This window comes from Larus michahellis, chromosome 2, assembly GCF_964199755.1.
Source record: "Larus michahellis chromosome 2, bLarMic1.1, whole genome shotgun sequence".
Taxonomy (NCBI): domain Eukaryota; kingdom Metazoa; phylum Chordata; class Aves; order Charadriiformes; family Laridae; genus Larus; species Larus michahellis.
The window spans coordinates 37,744,885-37,760,540 of record NC_133897.1 but is presented as its reverse complement, the minus strand read 5'-3'; the positions used below and the strand labels follow the sequence as shown (position 1 = coordinate 37,760,540).

Below are 15,656 nucleotides of genomic sequence, written 5' to 3'. Positions count from 1 at the left end.
GGCTTGCAGATGCCCCCAGCCTAAAAAACGACGGGGCCCTTCCTGTTGCAGCCGGGGGTAAGAGCTAGGGAATGGGAGCTCTGCTGATTTGATTATATCGGGATGGAGGGCAGAGAGTATTTTTATTTAGGCATGATCGCTCCAGCGGTGCTTCGTTCCTGGGAATTCCGATTTCATGTCACAATTTGATGTAGAGGTCTGTCTTTGCCCGGTTTGGGGTGTAAGGGTGTAAGCCACCAAAACCTTAACTAATTTGCAAGGCAAATTGTACGAAGCCCCCGCTGTCCCCACTAGCCCTGGTGGCTCGTATGAAAAACGTACTTTGGGGAAAAATGGGTGTAAAAGGACGAAGAGAGAGGCGAATGCTCCAGCGTTGTTATCAGCAACGTGACCGCGTGAAAAATGTCTGTAATTATTTACTATATTTTATCTCTGGCTTTCTGTACACCCTCTCCTGCCGCTTAGATGCCGGCAGTGAACAAACGCAGAATTTTACAGGGAAATAAAAATGCAGGCGCGTTCTCTTAAACGTTACTGTTATTGTTATTCATTTGCTATTATTTTTGGTGAGGAACCAAAAAAATGAAACCCGCTGCAAGTTGAGAACCCAAATTCGAATATAAACATTCAGGACTCCTGCAGCTAAGATTATTTTTTCTGAATGGAAAAAGGAAGTTCTACAATCACATTTCACCACAGCTGACTCTTAATAATAAATACAAATGACGTCGAGTTCCGTCTTTCCAGGAAAGAAATACAATTATTTTTTTCTATTACGGCGTGTCTATAGAATGGCCACAAAAAACAACAGAGGAGAGCTTTATTTGCATTTTTTAAATTGTTAGAAAATAACGGGCTCCTTGTTTGTGGAAACCTTGCAACTGTTCCGTAATTTTCGAACTCTAATGGGGGATAATAGTTTCATTATGGGTCTTTGTAATCTTGAATGGGGGGAGAGAGCGTTGTTAAAATAGGATCTCCGTAAGATTTCGGATTAAACTGTTGGGAAGACATGAAAAGAAAAAGAAAGAGAGAAGGAGAGAGAAGGAGAGAGGGGGAGAGAGGGAGCGAGACAGCCCACATAGCGATGTAAAACTAATTAGAACCACACTTTCGCATGCACAATATTTACACGTGATTTTAATTATTACTCAGCCGTCCCTACTACTTGCTGGGCTCTATTTTCAATAAAAGATATTTCGAGTAAACTGAGCCTCTCGCGGAGATTTTTTGTGCCCCCTGCAGCCCCACTGACCGCGCTCCTTCGCCAACCGCGGGGACAAACAGCGTGAGCGTCCGCCGGAGAAAAATCAGGGAGTCACAGGCGTATTTGCAAAGCGCTCAGCCAGGACTTTAATTCCTAACACTGGACTTGGATCTGGCCGCCTCTTACTTTCCCCCCGCGCACCCTCCCCTCCTTCTGCGGAGGACTGTAACCCTCCGCTCGGTTTCCGATGCCGCTAAGCGTGCGTCCTGCAGTCAAAGGAGGTGCCAGCAAATAACTAACTATATTTGCACATAAATTTGATTCACCAGAATGCGGGGACGGCCGACTGCGAGCGCCCCTTTGATAGCCGCCCTGAGAAGCGGGGTGCCTTTCGGCAGCGGGGAGACGGGGCTTTTTCTCCCCTTTCCCCCCGCTGCTTGCCTGCATAGTTAAAGAATTAATCGTAGCGATAAATACCGCCGCCCGGCTCTACCCGCGCTCCGTCCCTCCCGGCCGGGACGGCTGCTCCGTTCCGCTCCGGAGCTCCGGCCGCCGCCGCCCGGCCCCGGCTCCTCTCCCCGGCCTGGCGAGGGGGCTCCCCGGTCACCGCGGCCCCGTCCAAGGGCAGGGGCAGGCGGTGCGGGGAGGACGAGGTGGGTGTTTCGGTCACTGCCGCGCTCTGCCCGGGTGGTGAAGTGCAGTTTGGTGCGGGCCAAGCTTAATATACGGAGCCAGCGCCTGCCCCGGTCCTCCTCCGGCCGGGCGGGGAGGGCCGGCTCGGCGGCGCGGTTTACGGAAAGGGGATACGTTGAATTTGACTTTCCGCTGCCAGCTCCGAGCCGAACTGAACGGTATTATTTACAGTGAGTTCCCAAACTAAACACAATAGTATAATTTAACCTTTCCAAGCACTCGTAAATTTTTACGGCTGTGAAACACAGCGATGCAAATGAGCGCGCTCATAGTTACTGACTTAATAACAACCCCGTGGCTCCCGAAACAATAACTCCTTATGAAATATAATAAATATATATTTAAATACAGTATACCGCAACTGCTATTTTGCTTTTTTTATTGCTTCAATTATTGTATAATTTTATGTGAAGGTCTCCGATCACAAGGGTGGTGGTTTTGTGTTGTTTTTTTTTTTTTTTCGCGGGGAACACGACCCACTGATGGGATGATTAATTATGATATAAAATAGTCCGCTTAAACGAAAAAAAAAAAAAGAGGAAAGAGAGAGAGAGAAAGAGGGAAAGGGGGGGCTGTAATACGGAATCTGATCTTTTAATCTCAGTTGGCCGCAATTAAAACAAACCCCGCCGTATAACTCCAATATCCCTTTGCATAAAAACATATGGCCTCGCTATAAAAATTATGGCTGGAAAACACTGACCCATTAATAGCCCGCGGACTGATTTATACTTTATTGTTCTGCTCCCCCCGCCACGTGACCGGGGCAGCCAATGGGCGCCCGGGCTGCCCTCAACTTATTACTGACTCTACTTCTCCGCCAGCACCAAGTTGTTACGTGAAACCCGCAGCCCCGAACCGCGGCGGGTCCGCCGCCCGCCCGCCATGTCGGCTCCCGGGACCCTCAGCAATTACTACGTGGACTCCTTCCTGGTGGCGGAGGGGGACGAGCTGGCGGCGCCCCGCTACGCCCCCGCCCCGCTGGGGCCGCCGCCGCCGCCGCCGCCACCGCGGCCGGCGGGGCTGGCCGAGCACCCCGAGCTGGCCCCCTGCAGCTTCCAGCCCAAGGCGCCCGTCTTCGGCCCCCCCTGGAGCCCCGCGCACCCGGCCGGCGCCAGCGGCGTCCCCGCCGTCTACCATCACCCCTACGCGCACCACCAGGCACCGCCCGACGGCAGGTACATGCGTTCGTGGCTTGAGCCTGTGCCGGGCTCCTTGTCTTTCCCCGGGTTACCTACCGGCAGGCATTACGGCATTAAACCTGAACCGCTGGCGGCCAGGAGGGCTGACTGTACCACGTTTGACACTCACACTTTGTCTCTCTCTGATTATGCTTGTGGTTCTCCTCCAGTTGATAGGGATAAGCAAAGCCACGAAGGCGCATTCTCTGAAAGCAATGGAGAAAGTGAGGCAAACGGAGAGAAACCGCAGATCGATCCAAGTAAGTGGGACTGCGGGGGTAATGGACTTCAGGGCGCTGCGCCGGCGGCGGGGAGGTGTCGAAGCGCTGGGGCTAATTACGCGGCTGAGCACCGGCTGCCGCCGCCGCTCCGAGCTCGCCGGGGTCTGCCATCTGCAAAAGCCAGCGCTGCCTTTCGCAGGCTCGAACGGGATGTAGGATGGCTGGGGCTTTTCCAGGCTGAAAGGAAAACAAAAAACCCACCCGACAACTGCAACTTAAACAAAAAAAAAAAAAACAAAAACAAAAAGAAAGGCAAAACCTGCCCACTCCTGCCCCAGCCACCCCAGCAAACTCCAGCAGGACGTATTCGCATCCTACTCCTGCCCCGCCGCGCTCCCACGCGTGGGCAAAGGCCGGGGAGAAAGAGGGTGCTTAGAAAGCGTTGGATGGGAATCTGATCTTTTTTTTTTTTTTTTTTTTTCTTGAGACGGCTCGCAGGCCGGGGCGGCTGTTGCGGGGCTGAGAGCAGAAATCTCGCCGTTGACTTGGTGTCGTGTCCCCCCCCCGTCCCTTCCCCCTTCGTCTCGGTGGAAAACCCCGGGCTGGATGCTTCCAGGGCTGCGGGACTGGTGGCAGAGCGCCTCGGGATTGCTACCGCGATTAACGCCGTGCGAATAAGGGTGCTAAGCGGGCGAGGCTTTAATTCTGCCAGCTGCAGGCTGACTCGCCAGCTCCCTGGGTCTTGCCAGTGATGACACGGGAGAAGGTCGAAATTAAAATGTGAAACAATTTCGATGACATGTTGGTCTGGCTGGTCACTCCCCGGGATGGCACTTCGGCGGGGGTGGGGGGGAGTCGGGGTGCATGGGGAGGCCAGGAAGGAGGGAGGGAGCTAGCAGAGAGAGAGGAGGAGAAAGTATTTTAAAATTGCATCCTACAAACAATAAAAAAGGCGAGGGGAGGCGGGGGCGGTGGGGCTTTGCCGCGTGTGGTTGCGTGTGACCTCTCCATGTGTCTGTATTTTGGAGTCCATTGTGCCTCACCGTCCCTCTGTGCCTGGGGAAAGGAGAGCCACTTCCTAAACCCCACTATCGGGACACCTACGCGGCTGGTCCTGCGTGGGTCTCCCTCCCCAGCCCCCCTCACTCCCCCCGCCCCGAGCCTGAACTTCTCCTGTTGTTTTCGTTGTAGATAATCCAGCTGCAAACTGGCTCCACGCAAGGTCCACCAGGAAAAAGCGATGCCCTTACACCAAGCATCAGACGCTGGAACTGGAGAAGGAGTTTCTGTTCAATATGTATCTCACTAGGGACCGCAGATACGAGGTGGCCAGACTCCTCAATTTAACTGAGAGACAAGTGAAAATCTGGTTTCAGAACAGAAGGATGAAAATGAAGAAAATCAACAAGGATCGAGCGAAGGACGAATGATGGCGACATGCGGGTTACATTGAAAATGCGTAAAGTAAAAAAAAAAAAAAAAAAAAAGTTGCAAACAAAACAAACAAACAAAATCCTCCCCTCGAGCCCTGCCATGCAATGCGTCTGGGTCCAGGCCTCATTTTTTTTTCCCTTGGCAAATTCTGATAATGATTGTACCTTGATTGTCACAGAGGCCAGTTTGCCAGGAGAGGTACAGTAAGACTTTTAATTTTCTAATAGGAAAGAAAAAGGGGGCATTAGCACGAAAAGGCTGTTTAGCTGGCTTGTATAAATCTACCTGTTTCTTCACTTACGTCAAGAAAAAAAAAAAGAAAAAAGCAAAAGAAAAAAAACTACCTTTTCATAATGCACAACTATTTACGGACTGTATAGTTTAGTCTATGTAGTTAATTTTATTCGCTCTTTGCGCGGCAGAGATCTCTCTGCTCTAATACTTGAACACTGTGTTTTATTGTGGTAATTATGTTTGTGACTCAATTTATGTGCTTGGGTGCTGTACCGGATGTAATGGTGTAAGCTAGAATTCAATTTGAACTCAGGTTGTTTATTATAAAAATTGCATAGAGTATAGCTCTGTAGTGTATTAAGTCTTTTCTGTATAATTAGACAGTTAACCTTTGATTGTAAAATATATATTATATATCCCAACACACACACACAAAAAAAAAAAAGTAGAAAAAAAGTTCGTCCGGGATGTCTGGGAATTACGGTTCTCAAAATATTGAAGCAAGTCATTTTAGTATGCACAGTTGATATATATATAGTACTGTCTTTGTCAGTTGTATATATAATCTATATATTAAAAAAAGTAAATAAACAGACTAGCTTAAATATTGTTTTTGCACCAGTGAGCAGTTATCAGATTTCGGAGCTATACGTATATGTGAAAAGGGTAACTACCTATGGTTTACGTTTTAATTTTAATCGAATGATTTGATGGTTATTGTAATGAAGGTTAATTTTATTGATAATAAATTATACGCTATAAAAACCTACATTTGGTTATTGTAAATTTGTATCGATTTAAAAAAAAATAAATCTGGGAAGTATGTTGATGCAGAACGTACACTGTCTATTTTGAAATAGTTACCTCATGGCCTACTGACCAAATCATTGTGTTGAAATGATATTTAACTTTTTGCCAAATAAAATATATTGATTCTTTTACATTTTGTGATGTTCTAAGCTTATTAAAGGAGGGTTTTTTCCACGGCACACCAGCAGACGTGGCAGGGCTAGGGCAGCTGCGGAGGCCAGGCGAGTAGCAGTGTTATTTCTCAGCCAAGGCAAACCCACGGTTCTATAAACGCAGACCCCAGGTGATGAAAATTTGGGCTTATTTTCGTCCTAAACGAGCAGATTTAGGTCCTAAACGCCATTGCTTAGCTGAGAGGAGGCACGGCTTCCCCCCGCCTCTCCCGGGTAGAATTTGGGAAGCTGGTGCTTGCGGTGTGAGGATGGAGCCCCTTCGGATGGCAGTGGGGGCACGCTCCCCAGTTAACGCCGATTTAATAAATTCGTCTGGTGGGGCGGGGGGATTTAGGACCAAACCAAAATGTCCGACGTTCTTCAGCGCGGACAATAATGTAAATCAGCTCAGACAGCGACATTTAAGCTGAGATGGTTAATTAGCCTCCGCCAGAAAACGTCCAGCACTAAGTGTGCTCCAGCAAGCTCTGTGAGAAGGCTCGCCTTATCAGCGCGTTCATTTTAAATTCCCTTCTAGAGATAATTGCCCATGCAAAATATGTTATTTCAAACGCCACACATTTTTTTCCTTCCCTTGCCTTCACGTTTGGTTTTATTATTTTTTATCATTTAAATGTCCCGTGGCAAATAAAAACAACCCTTGCATTTTACTAGCGCCTCGGATTATATATGTATGTATAGATAGATATAGATACAGATAAAATTTTACTGACAATTACGGTAGAATTTATGGCGTCAATATTGTTCTCTGATTTAGCCGAAGGAAAGAGCTGGGCTGGGAGCAGTCTAGAGCAGAGAAGGCAAAATAGGATTTATTTTTAAAAACAGAAAGAAGGTTTCTCTGGAGTGGAAGATTTCCACACACACCCCCATTGCATCCACCCCTCCCCCGCCGCCCCAAGCCAAACCAAGCTCAGCAACAAAAGAAAATAGCGAAGTCTGTGAGCTTGCTGAAATTTACCCTTGTTTTGGGCGGACATCTTACTGTTCAGGGTAGATATCCTCCATACTATGAACGGCAGCACGCTCCTGCGCCATACTGACCCTTGTCTGCAAATATGTCGAATAACACTAAAAGCCTTCTTGTTTTACGGAGGTACGCTTACATATATATATATATATATGTATTTAAAGCAAAATAGGACGGAACACAGTTATGGTCTTGGCAGAAGTTGTTGTTAGGAAAATTCAGAGCCATACAGCGCAATAAAAGAAAATGACTGCTGTAACCGTTTATGGGGTGTAAAACGCTGCAGGGCTGAAGACAAAACTTAGGGAGCCGGCAAGAAGTTTACAGATGTGCAGAACTGCGGGAGAAAAAAAAAATAAAAAAAAAGCTTTCGGCTTCACCTTGGGGGAAAAAAAAAAAATCCGGGGTAAGATTTGATGAGTTCTAATTAGCAAAAGGGAGCTCGTTCTGGTGTGCACACACACAAAAAGCCCCTAATTGATCCCTGAGCCAGTATTTGGGGATGCTGGGACGCCCTCTGTTGTTGCAGACAGAGGCAACTTCAAAGAATCAGCATTAAGAGTGTGTAATAAATGACGGGTCTGCAAACTGTCTGGAATTCGGCTCTTAATGAGTTTACAACTGTCCAGCCACAATTAAGATTTTCTACAAAAGCCTTTTCATTTGTTTTGTCTGGCTGTTTTAGATAAAGCGGGCGAGCGGAAATAACAACCTTTTATTGGCCTTCCCCTGCTTAAATCCAGGCTGGGAGGTGGACATTTATCTTCCCGTGGGCTGGCGGGCAGAGGCGCTTGGCTCCGCCGGGCCGGCGCGGCGGGGCGGCGGGCGGCGGGCGGGCGGCGGTGCCGGTGGCGGCGGCGGCGGTGTCGGGCGGGGGCCGGCAGGTGGCGCTGTGAGCCCGCGAAAGAGCGCCCGCCCGCCATCAAGCGCTTCGGCCGCCTCCCCGAAAGCTCCTAAAATGTCGACTTTATGGGAGCATAACTGAGCTCGGAGCCGCTGGTTTGGTTTCAACAAAGGCCGAGGGGTATGAGGGGCTTCTCCCCCCACCCTCCCCGCCCGCCCTTATTCCGGGAATACGGTGAGGGATGCCCCGCTGCGCGGCCAGCGGGCGCGGACGGGGTGGCGTTTAACGCCTGGCCACGCTGGGTGCACTCGTGGCAAAAGTAAAGCTTGTTCTGCACCAAGGACATACCCTGCATTTATTATTCTCAAAACTCGCGTTGCCTCTGAGCTAACAGAGGCGGATGAGGCCCTGGCACAGAACTGCCAGCTCCTCTTTCCCTCGCCCCAAACCTTCGCCCTTCTCTGGCGAAGCTCTGAGCCTGCAAACGGGGGGTGTCCTGACCTCTCGAAGGGCTGGTGCGAAACAAAATATTTGGAGAAAGCGGGAATTGAAATGTTGGGGCAGGATGGAAGAGGGGACCAGCCCGGGAGGAGAGCCCCCGAAGAGCTTCACCCTCGGAGATGGGGGCGAAGCGACGGATTTTCCGATGCCCTTCTCCGCCCCGCGTAGCCGGAGACACAGCCGTGCCCGGGAAACGGCAGCGCCGCAAACCTCCCGTTTGAAAATTATTTACCGGCGAGAGAAATTCCTCAACAGCTGTCTTTGATACAAATAAAAAGCCCTGCTTGTGTCCCCAGCAATTTCTGCTCTGTGGGACCCGCTGTAATTATATGATACAGATGCGAGCAGGCTGATGCTCTGCAAACTTGACGTGTCTCTCAAAGTCATTCCTAACTTCTCCTCGCCTTCTATTTTGATTTCCTCCAGTCGTTTTCGTATTTTTTTCCGCTTTGCTCTTGTTGGCTGTCGCGTCTTCAGAAAGAGGCTTAGTGGGGAATTGTGGAGAATTTTCAGACGGCAGTTGCCAAAGAGAGGGGGAAAAAGTAATTGGAAGGAAAATAAAGGCAGGAGAAAAGGAAGCATAAAATGTGGGATGAAGTATGAACGTTGTATTTTTCAAGTTAAAGCCAGACAAGTAAACAAATCGCTGCATAGTACTCCGTAACAGAGCTACTTTCTCTGCCCTTTATTTACATTTCCTTAAATCAAAGTCAATATCTTTATATCGAAATTCAGCATCGGGAAGGAATGTGAGCACTAAGCTATTTTTTCCTCGCACTGTTTCAAAGATTTAATTCTTTCTAGGGATAAAGAGTAACAGCCACTCCCTGCTTTCTAACAAGAGCCTTCCTATCAAATGTTTGTCTACAATAGCATTGCTAAACTTATTATGATTAATTATTTTTTTCCTTGGGCAGTAAAATTATATTGAAATTAAAAAGTGTTTACGCATCGTCATACTAAGTAATAACTTGGCACAGTGCACTCCATTATAATCGTGGATAAATTACGGCGAGAACAGATTCCAAAACAACAAAATCCTCCCTAGTATGAACCACATCAAGATACTGCTTAATACACAAGCCATAATCATGTAGTGCTCCCAGGTCGCTTATAACTTATGAGCACCGTTTTATCACTACCTTTTACTTCCCGGAAAAGCTCAGAAGGCAAAGAGAGGTAGTCCAGAGCTCACAAGAAAAAAAATACATACAATGAATCTCGCCTAGAGGATTATTTTTTTAAAGCGTGTGAGAATATTGCGGTGATCGAAACCTTGCAATCTGCGCTCCTTCGCCGTTTCCTAGACAGGAAAAAAATACATACAAATGAAAAAGTGCGTTTTCAGGCGCGGGGATACAGCCTGGTTTTGTGTGCGACAAAACGAGAGATTTCAGAGGCTGTTTCAGAGGCAGCGTTATGCCTAACACGCAGAGGGTGGGGGAAGTAAATATGGTGGGGAGGGATCCACGTCTGGGGGTCCTTTTAAGATTTATTCAGTGAAGAGGTTTTGAGAAATCTTAAGGGTAAAAAAAGCTGGAAGAGAAATATGTATTAAAATAAAAAAAAAAAAGGTGGCAGCAGTAAACACATAGACGCAAAGAAAAATACATAAATGTGCAAATTGTACAGGACCAGAGAGCTCGAAATACAACCACCCAGCTAATCTATTCGGTCCTACATTATCCATATTTAGGTCTAGACATTGGTTATATTTGCTGTTTCTTTCTTCTTGCGTCTTGGTATGTTGTCACCAGAGGAGCAATTTATTGGTCTAATGTCATCTACTTCAGCCTCTTTGATCTTCTTAGTCGTCGTCTTGTTTGCTTCGCATTCGTTTAACTTCTTGGGCCTTTATTCCTTTCCAGCAGCTTCTTCTGCCGGCGTGTTCCCACATCGCGATTGCGACCGCAGGGATATTGTCTAATATTGGCGAATTGGAAGAAATAACCGAAGGGGGCTCTTTCGCCAGCTTCTCCCTTACGCCTGCGAATAACAACTGCGTTTTCGCACACTTAACACTTGGCAAATATCTACACACAGCGGCCACATTAGCATGCTCTGAAGCACCAATATTTCAGAGATCTGGCTTTAGAAAATTTACTTGCTTCTGTCAGTAACCTATATTCATGGGGCTGCAATAACCGCGCATAAAGAGTCCCAAAGGGTGCGTGTGTGTGTGTGTCTGTATTGGAGGTGAGTGTGGGGGGGAGAGGGTGTCCCACGTTTACAAAACGTAAAGTTTAGGGTCCGTGCGAAATATCGCCAAGAACAATTTTAACTGGTGAGAAAGTCTTTGTACACGGGGCACCAAACTATAATTGAAAGGAGAATTTCCGGGGCAATTCCATTGTGCTCCTTCCAGTTTATGATGTGCAATATAGGCAGGCAGTAAAAGCTGTCTTTACCAGGACTCCCTGTCTGAGGGAAGGAAACTCATTTTACGATCCGTTTAAAGGAAGGGCACGGTGCAGCATCCTCAATGGAGAGCCATTCGCATTGTTGGGGAGCCCAGGGCTTAGAAAAGCAGCAACGCTCCCCGTCATCTGAGGGTACCGCTGCCTCCTCTCGCGTAGGACTGTAAGGTAGGTAGGACGGAAAGGTAAAAGGGGCATTAAGCAGGCGGCTGAGATTTGAAGCCATTTGTAGGCGATTTCTTCAAACTCTGGGGGTTTTGGTTTATTTTGGTTGATTTCTTTTTCTTTTTAAGGCGTTCAGAAAGTTGAGTCCTCGCATAGGTTTTTCCCTTTTTTTTTTTTCTGGGGGGGTGACCGTTTGTTTGTTTTTTTTTTTTTTTTTTTTTTTTTTTTCTTAGGGAGGTGAACCGGCGGCGATCCTTCCGGGGGGGGCGCGCCTCGATTTCCAGGGCTCGGGCAGCCCCGGGGCGCGGCGGGGCCAAGGGGATACCCCCGTAACCCCGCTGTGGAGTTCCCCCTACCCCCCCACCCCTCCCCGAGCTTATTTTCCTTGCGGAAAAGCAACGAGAGGGTGACGACCAGCCCCCTTTAAAGTTTATATTTCATTTTATTAATTTTTCGCAGCACACAACACAACAACCCCCCCAGCCCCCGGTCCAAAGGACCACATGATGTGTTTGTGTCGCGTGTGTGTCGTCGTCCCCCCCCTCCCCGACTCCCGGCGGCGCCGTCGGGGGGCGAGGGGGCGGCGGCGGCTGGAGGGCGCTGCCGGGCGCGGCGGCGGCGACCCCGTCCCCGTTCCCGTCCCCGTCCATGGCCGGGCACCGTCGGGCCGCGGCCGGCACCACCTGTGAGGCGGGCGGGGATTGGCGGGCGGCGTCATATGACCGGTCACGTGCTCCAGGCAGCTCAGTCCAAAAGAAAATGGGGTTTGGTGTAAATCTGGGGGTGTAATGTTATCATATATCACGCTACCTCGTAAAACCGACACTGAAGCCTGCCGGACAACAAATCACAGGTCAAAATTATGAGCTCTTCGTATTATGTGAATGCGCTTTTTAGCAAATATACGGCGGGGGCTTCTCTTTTCCAAAATGCAGAGCCTACTTCTTGCTCCTTTGCAAGCAACTCCCAGAGAAGCGGCTATGGACCAGGCGCGGGTGCCTTCGCCTCCTCCATGCCCGGCTTGTACAATGTGAACAGTACCATATATCAAAGCCCGTTCTCTTCCGGATACAGCCTGGGCTCTGATGCCTACAACCTGCATTGTTCCTCTTTTGATCAGAACATTCCCGTCCTCTGCAATGAGCTAACCAAACCCAGCTGTGAGAAAGCGGAGGAAAGCAACCTGCACAACCAGGCTGAGCCTAATTTCCGGATATACCCCTGGATGAGGTCTTCAGGTAGGGGCGAGCGGAGAGGGCTCGGAGCCGTGGCAGCCAGGCAAAGCGTGTCGCCAGAATTACTGTCAGCACAGCCTTTATGGTTTTAATTATAGCCGAGGCGCCATTGCGTAGAAAGCCCGTGGCATTGTATGTAAATGAGTATCATAAAACTTTTTATTGCCCAATTAATGGGTTCTAGCCTCGTAAATTTATTTAACTCCATTTGCTATGGAATTTTAGCATTGGGTTGATTTGCGCTGTTTGCTATAGAAATGTGGAGAGTTGGCTGCGGGCTCCCAGAGCCCCCACGGGTAAGCGTCTCCCCTGCCCTCTGCCGAAGTTGGGCAAAAAAATCCTGCTCGCTGGGGAAGGCGGAGGGGAGAGGGGCGTTCAGGAGCGGGGGACGGGCTGCTGAGGACTTTGCCAGCCCACGTTGCCGAGACGTGCCACCCTCGTCCCCCCTGCCCTTTCCACGGAGATAAGGATCTATAGAAATATACTAAACAGGAAAACGGGGCGGGGGGGGGGGGGGGGGAGGCTGGTGGGGGGGGGAAGAGAGGCTGGGGGCAAGAGTGTGTGAAAAAGGAGACCTCTCTTCTGGAGCTAAATGCGATGTATTGTTTACGATCCAGGCGGGGTGGGGTGGGGGGTGGAGGGAGCCCCCGACATTAAAATAAAATAAATACAGCCCAGCCTTCCAGCTTTTTATTTCCCCTTGCGAAACGCGAAAGTCTGGAAGGTTTTAGGGAAATCCATCGCCTGGGGGGAAAGTTCCTCCTCCCAAAAGCAATTTCCTCCCTCACCTCCTCTCCTGAATGCTTTCTCTCCACTTTTTCTAGGTCTCGAGCAACTTAATTTTTGCCCTGCCTGAGCAGGGCAGGTCGTGTGGCTGAAATGTCTTTGTTAGGGCAAAGTGGTGGGGCGGGTGGAAGTGAGAGAAGGGGATCATTCACTCTATCTCGGCCGCTTTTTGTTTGTTTGCTTGTTTATTTATTTATTTTAATAATACTAAAGGGGTGTGTGAAAAAAGAACCAACAAAACTAAAAAGAGAAAACTTTCCACCTCTCTTCTTGCCTAACTCCTGGCCGTGTGTGCCTGCTTTCAGGTCCAGATAGGAAGCGAGGGCGCCAGACCTACACCCGCTACCAGACCCTGGAGCTGGAGAAGGAATTCCACTTCAATCGTTATCTGACTCGGCGGCGGAGGATAGAGATCGCCCATGCCCTCTGCCTGACGGAGAGGCAGATCAAAATCTGGTTCCAGAACCGGAGGATGAAGTGGAAGAAGGAGCACAAGGAAGAGAGCTCCAGCACCCCGGCTCCCAACGAGCCCACGTCAGCAGCAGCCTCTGTTGAGAAAGTGGAAGAAGATGAAGAGGAGGAGGACTAAGGAGTCCCACTCGAGGAAGCGATCTCTTAGTATAATGAATGCACATGACAGTTGGAAAAACTCCCTTTAAAGGAAGAAAAAAAAAAAAAGAGAGACTCATTGTTTTTATTTAAAAAAAAAATCAGTTCCCTTTACTAATCCTCTTGCAAGCTAGCGTTTGCAAACATGAAAACGTTTCTTGGGGTGGTTTTCCAGCCTTCTCTCCACTCTCCCGTACTCCCCAAACCTGCCCTGTGCCGAACCTTTCGGTAATATCTCCTAAGAGCATCCTACAATCATTTGTTTTTTCGTTCACGCAAACCTGGGTGGGTTTCTCCAGGGGACATTTCAGTGGGAGAACTGCTGCTTGCACAGATAGTAAACCGTGACCTTCCGAAGTAACTACCTGACTCAATAGTCCCATTCATGTGTGAGGGGAAAAGTGCATTAGGCTCGTATCAAGAAAAACTACCTAATTTTGAAAAAGTAGCTCTGCACTTCTCTTTTTTCTTTCTTTATTTTTTTTTAATTATTGTTAGAAAAGTATCATAACTAACAGCTACACGAACAAAAGGTTAAACAGCAAGTAAGGGGGAAAAAAAAAAAGATGTTCCACAAACCACTACAATCTACAGCAATGATTTGTACTACCTATTTTCCAGACTACCTATATATCTTGCTCCGCCTACCTATCTTCGAAAGTATACTGTATTTTAGTAGTCAAAAGAAGATAACATTACTAATGTGAATTGCAAAATGCTTTTAGAAATGTAAGTGTAGTCGTTCGAAAAGCACGCATCAATAGCTTTGGTATAGAATTTGGTACCGAAAAGGCTGAATATATTTAAATTTAAAATAATATATTTATTCCAAAGCAATTATAAATGAAAACCATATGCTGCAATATATCTTTGTTCTCGATTCTTTACTATTCCGAGTGAGGAAGCAAACACATGCCAATATTGTACAAAGCGGTTTAATATCTCCCGTTGGCTTCTACCTTCGGCTGCCTCTGCTAAAGGCCGTTTTCTTAGTCTAGGTTGATCTTACTTAATATAGCGAAAAGTGTTCTTTGAAAAGTGAATTTAAATGACCATGTAACCACCTTTAAAAAACCCTGTTTGTCCTGATTATCCGAACGTGTTAATATGTAATACCGTGAATTTTCCTACAATAGCAGATACTGTATATTTGAACGATTTTTTTTTTGTCATTTATATTCGTCTTGGAGCTCATTTGTAAGATCATGTCATAAATTGGGAAGTATGTAATTAATTTGGAAACTTTGTAGCATGATGTATCGTTAAGAACTCTGTATAAATCCGTCTTGAAGGTTTGGCTAAAGTTTATTCAAAAATTGTATGTTACAATGTGTTTCGATGTGTTCGTTGTGAACATTTGGATATACCGTGTAAGTATTGGAAGTGGAAAAAAAAAAATGTCTGTGAACTCTCTTTGGAAGTGATACCGTGTTCAAGTATCTCCCACGATAAATGTGTTTTATGTTACACAGAAAATAAATATGCTTGTTGACAATGAATTGTGTTTCTTTATTAGGGAAACGGTTCGAAGGAAGCATCAAAAAATAATTTACACAGACAAATAAAGAAATTAGACCATATAAATCTTTTTTTGCCCCATAATCATAAGGAAAAAAAAATCCAAGGTGATGAATTGATAGGAATCAGTCAATTTCTCTACCTCTACTTCGTGATATTTTTTTTTTTCCCTAGCGCAGTTGATTAATAAAGCGGAAAGCCTTCTTTATGGGAGGGCTTCCTTCCACCGTGTTCCCGTGTCCTCTTGCAATCGTAACCCCGGTCCAGGCGGCCGGCGATCAAGCCGAAATCGCAAGCAGCGAAATAATATTTTGTAATGAACAGAAAGTGCGATGCGAAACTTCCAAGTGTAAATGATCTGGTCGGTACGTGTGTAGCTTGTGCGTGCGGCTTTCGGGGGGCGGGGGGCATCAGGGTGGCATTAAAAAGGGGAAAAATCGCCCCGCTTTAGAAAATGTGTCATTTTTGCCAGGTACCACGTAACGTCAAGGAGATCTAGTATTTTCAACCTTCGTGAAAAATTAAAAAAAAAAAAAAAAAAAAAAAAAGCTCCGCGAAAAGTCCTTTTATTCGTCCGGATAAATACAGGTAGAACCAGAGCATCATTTGCGCAGAAGTTCCCTTTTTCTACTACACTCTGTTCCCGGTCAACGTACTA

General features: G+C 47.5%; 2 protein-coding genes across 3 annotated transcripts; both read left to right on the top strand.

Moving 5' to 3' along the window:
• The first annotated feature begins 2,236 nt into the window (after window positions 1-2,236).
• HOXA9 (homeobox A9) lies at window positions 2,237-5,911 on the top strand. Of its 2 annotated transcripts, XR_012585508.1 has the most exons (3): window positions 2,237-3,341; window positions 3,790-4,068; window positions 4,494-4,624. XR_012585508.1 is itself a non-coding variant. In XM_074574915.1 (2 exons), the coding sequence occupies exons 1-2, from the start codon at window positions 2,786-2,788 to the stop codon at window positions 4,730-4,732; spliced, it is 795 nt and encodes a 264-aa protein (XP_074431016.1). In that variant the 5' UTR covers window positions 2,240-2,785; the 3' UTR covers window positions 4,733-5,911. The 2 variants fall into 2 exon arrangements, 1 of the variants encoding a protein (XP_074431016.1); XM_074574915.1 differs by lacking the exon at window positions 3,790-4,068 and having other exon boundaries at window positions 2,240-3,341; window positions 4,494-5,911.
• A 5,678-nt stretch (window positions 5,912-11,589) lies between these two features.
• On the top strand, window positions 11,590-14,979 carry HOXA7 (homeobox A7). The gene is made up of 2 exons (XM_074574914.1): window positions 11,590-12,088; window positions 13,177-14,979. The coding sequence occupies exons 1-2, from the start codon at window positions 11,713-11,715 to the stop codon at window positions 13,458-13,460; spliced, it is 660 nt and encodes a 219-aa protein (XP_074431015.1). The 5' UTR covers window positions 11,590-11,712; the 3' UTR covers window positions 13,461-14,979.
• The last annotated feature ends 677 nt before the right edge of the window (window positions 14,980-15,656 follow it).

Bases quoted from the DNA above. Each gene is read 5' to 3' on its own strand.
- HOXA9 (XM_074574915.1), top strand. From the start codon at position 2,786: ATGTCGGCTCCCGGGACCCTCAGCAATTACTACGTGGACTCCTTCCTG. The intron at 3,342-4,493 runs GTAAGTGGGACT...TTTTCGTTGTAG, and splicing joins GAAACCGCAGATCGATCCAA to ATAATCCAGCTGCAAACTGG.
- HOXA7 (XM_074574914.1), top strand. From the start codon at position 11,713: ATGAGCTCTTCGTATTATGTGAATGCGCTTTTTAGCAAATATACGGCG. The intron at 12,089-13,176 runs GTAGGGGCGAGC...GCCTGCTTTCAG, and splicing joins CCCCTGGATGAGGTCTTCAG to GTCCAGATAGGAAGCGAGGG.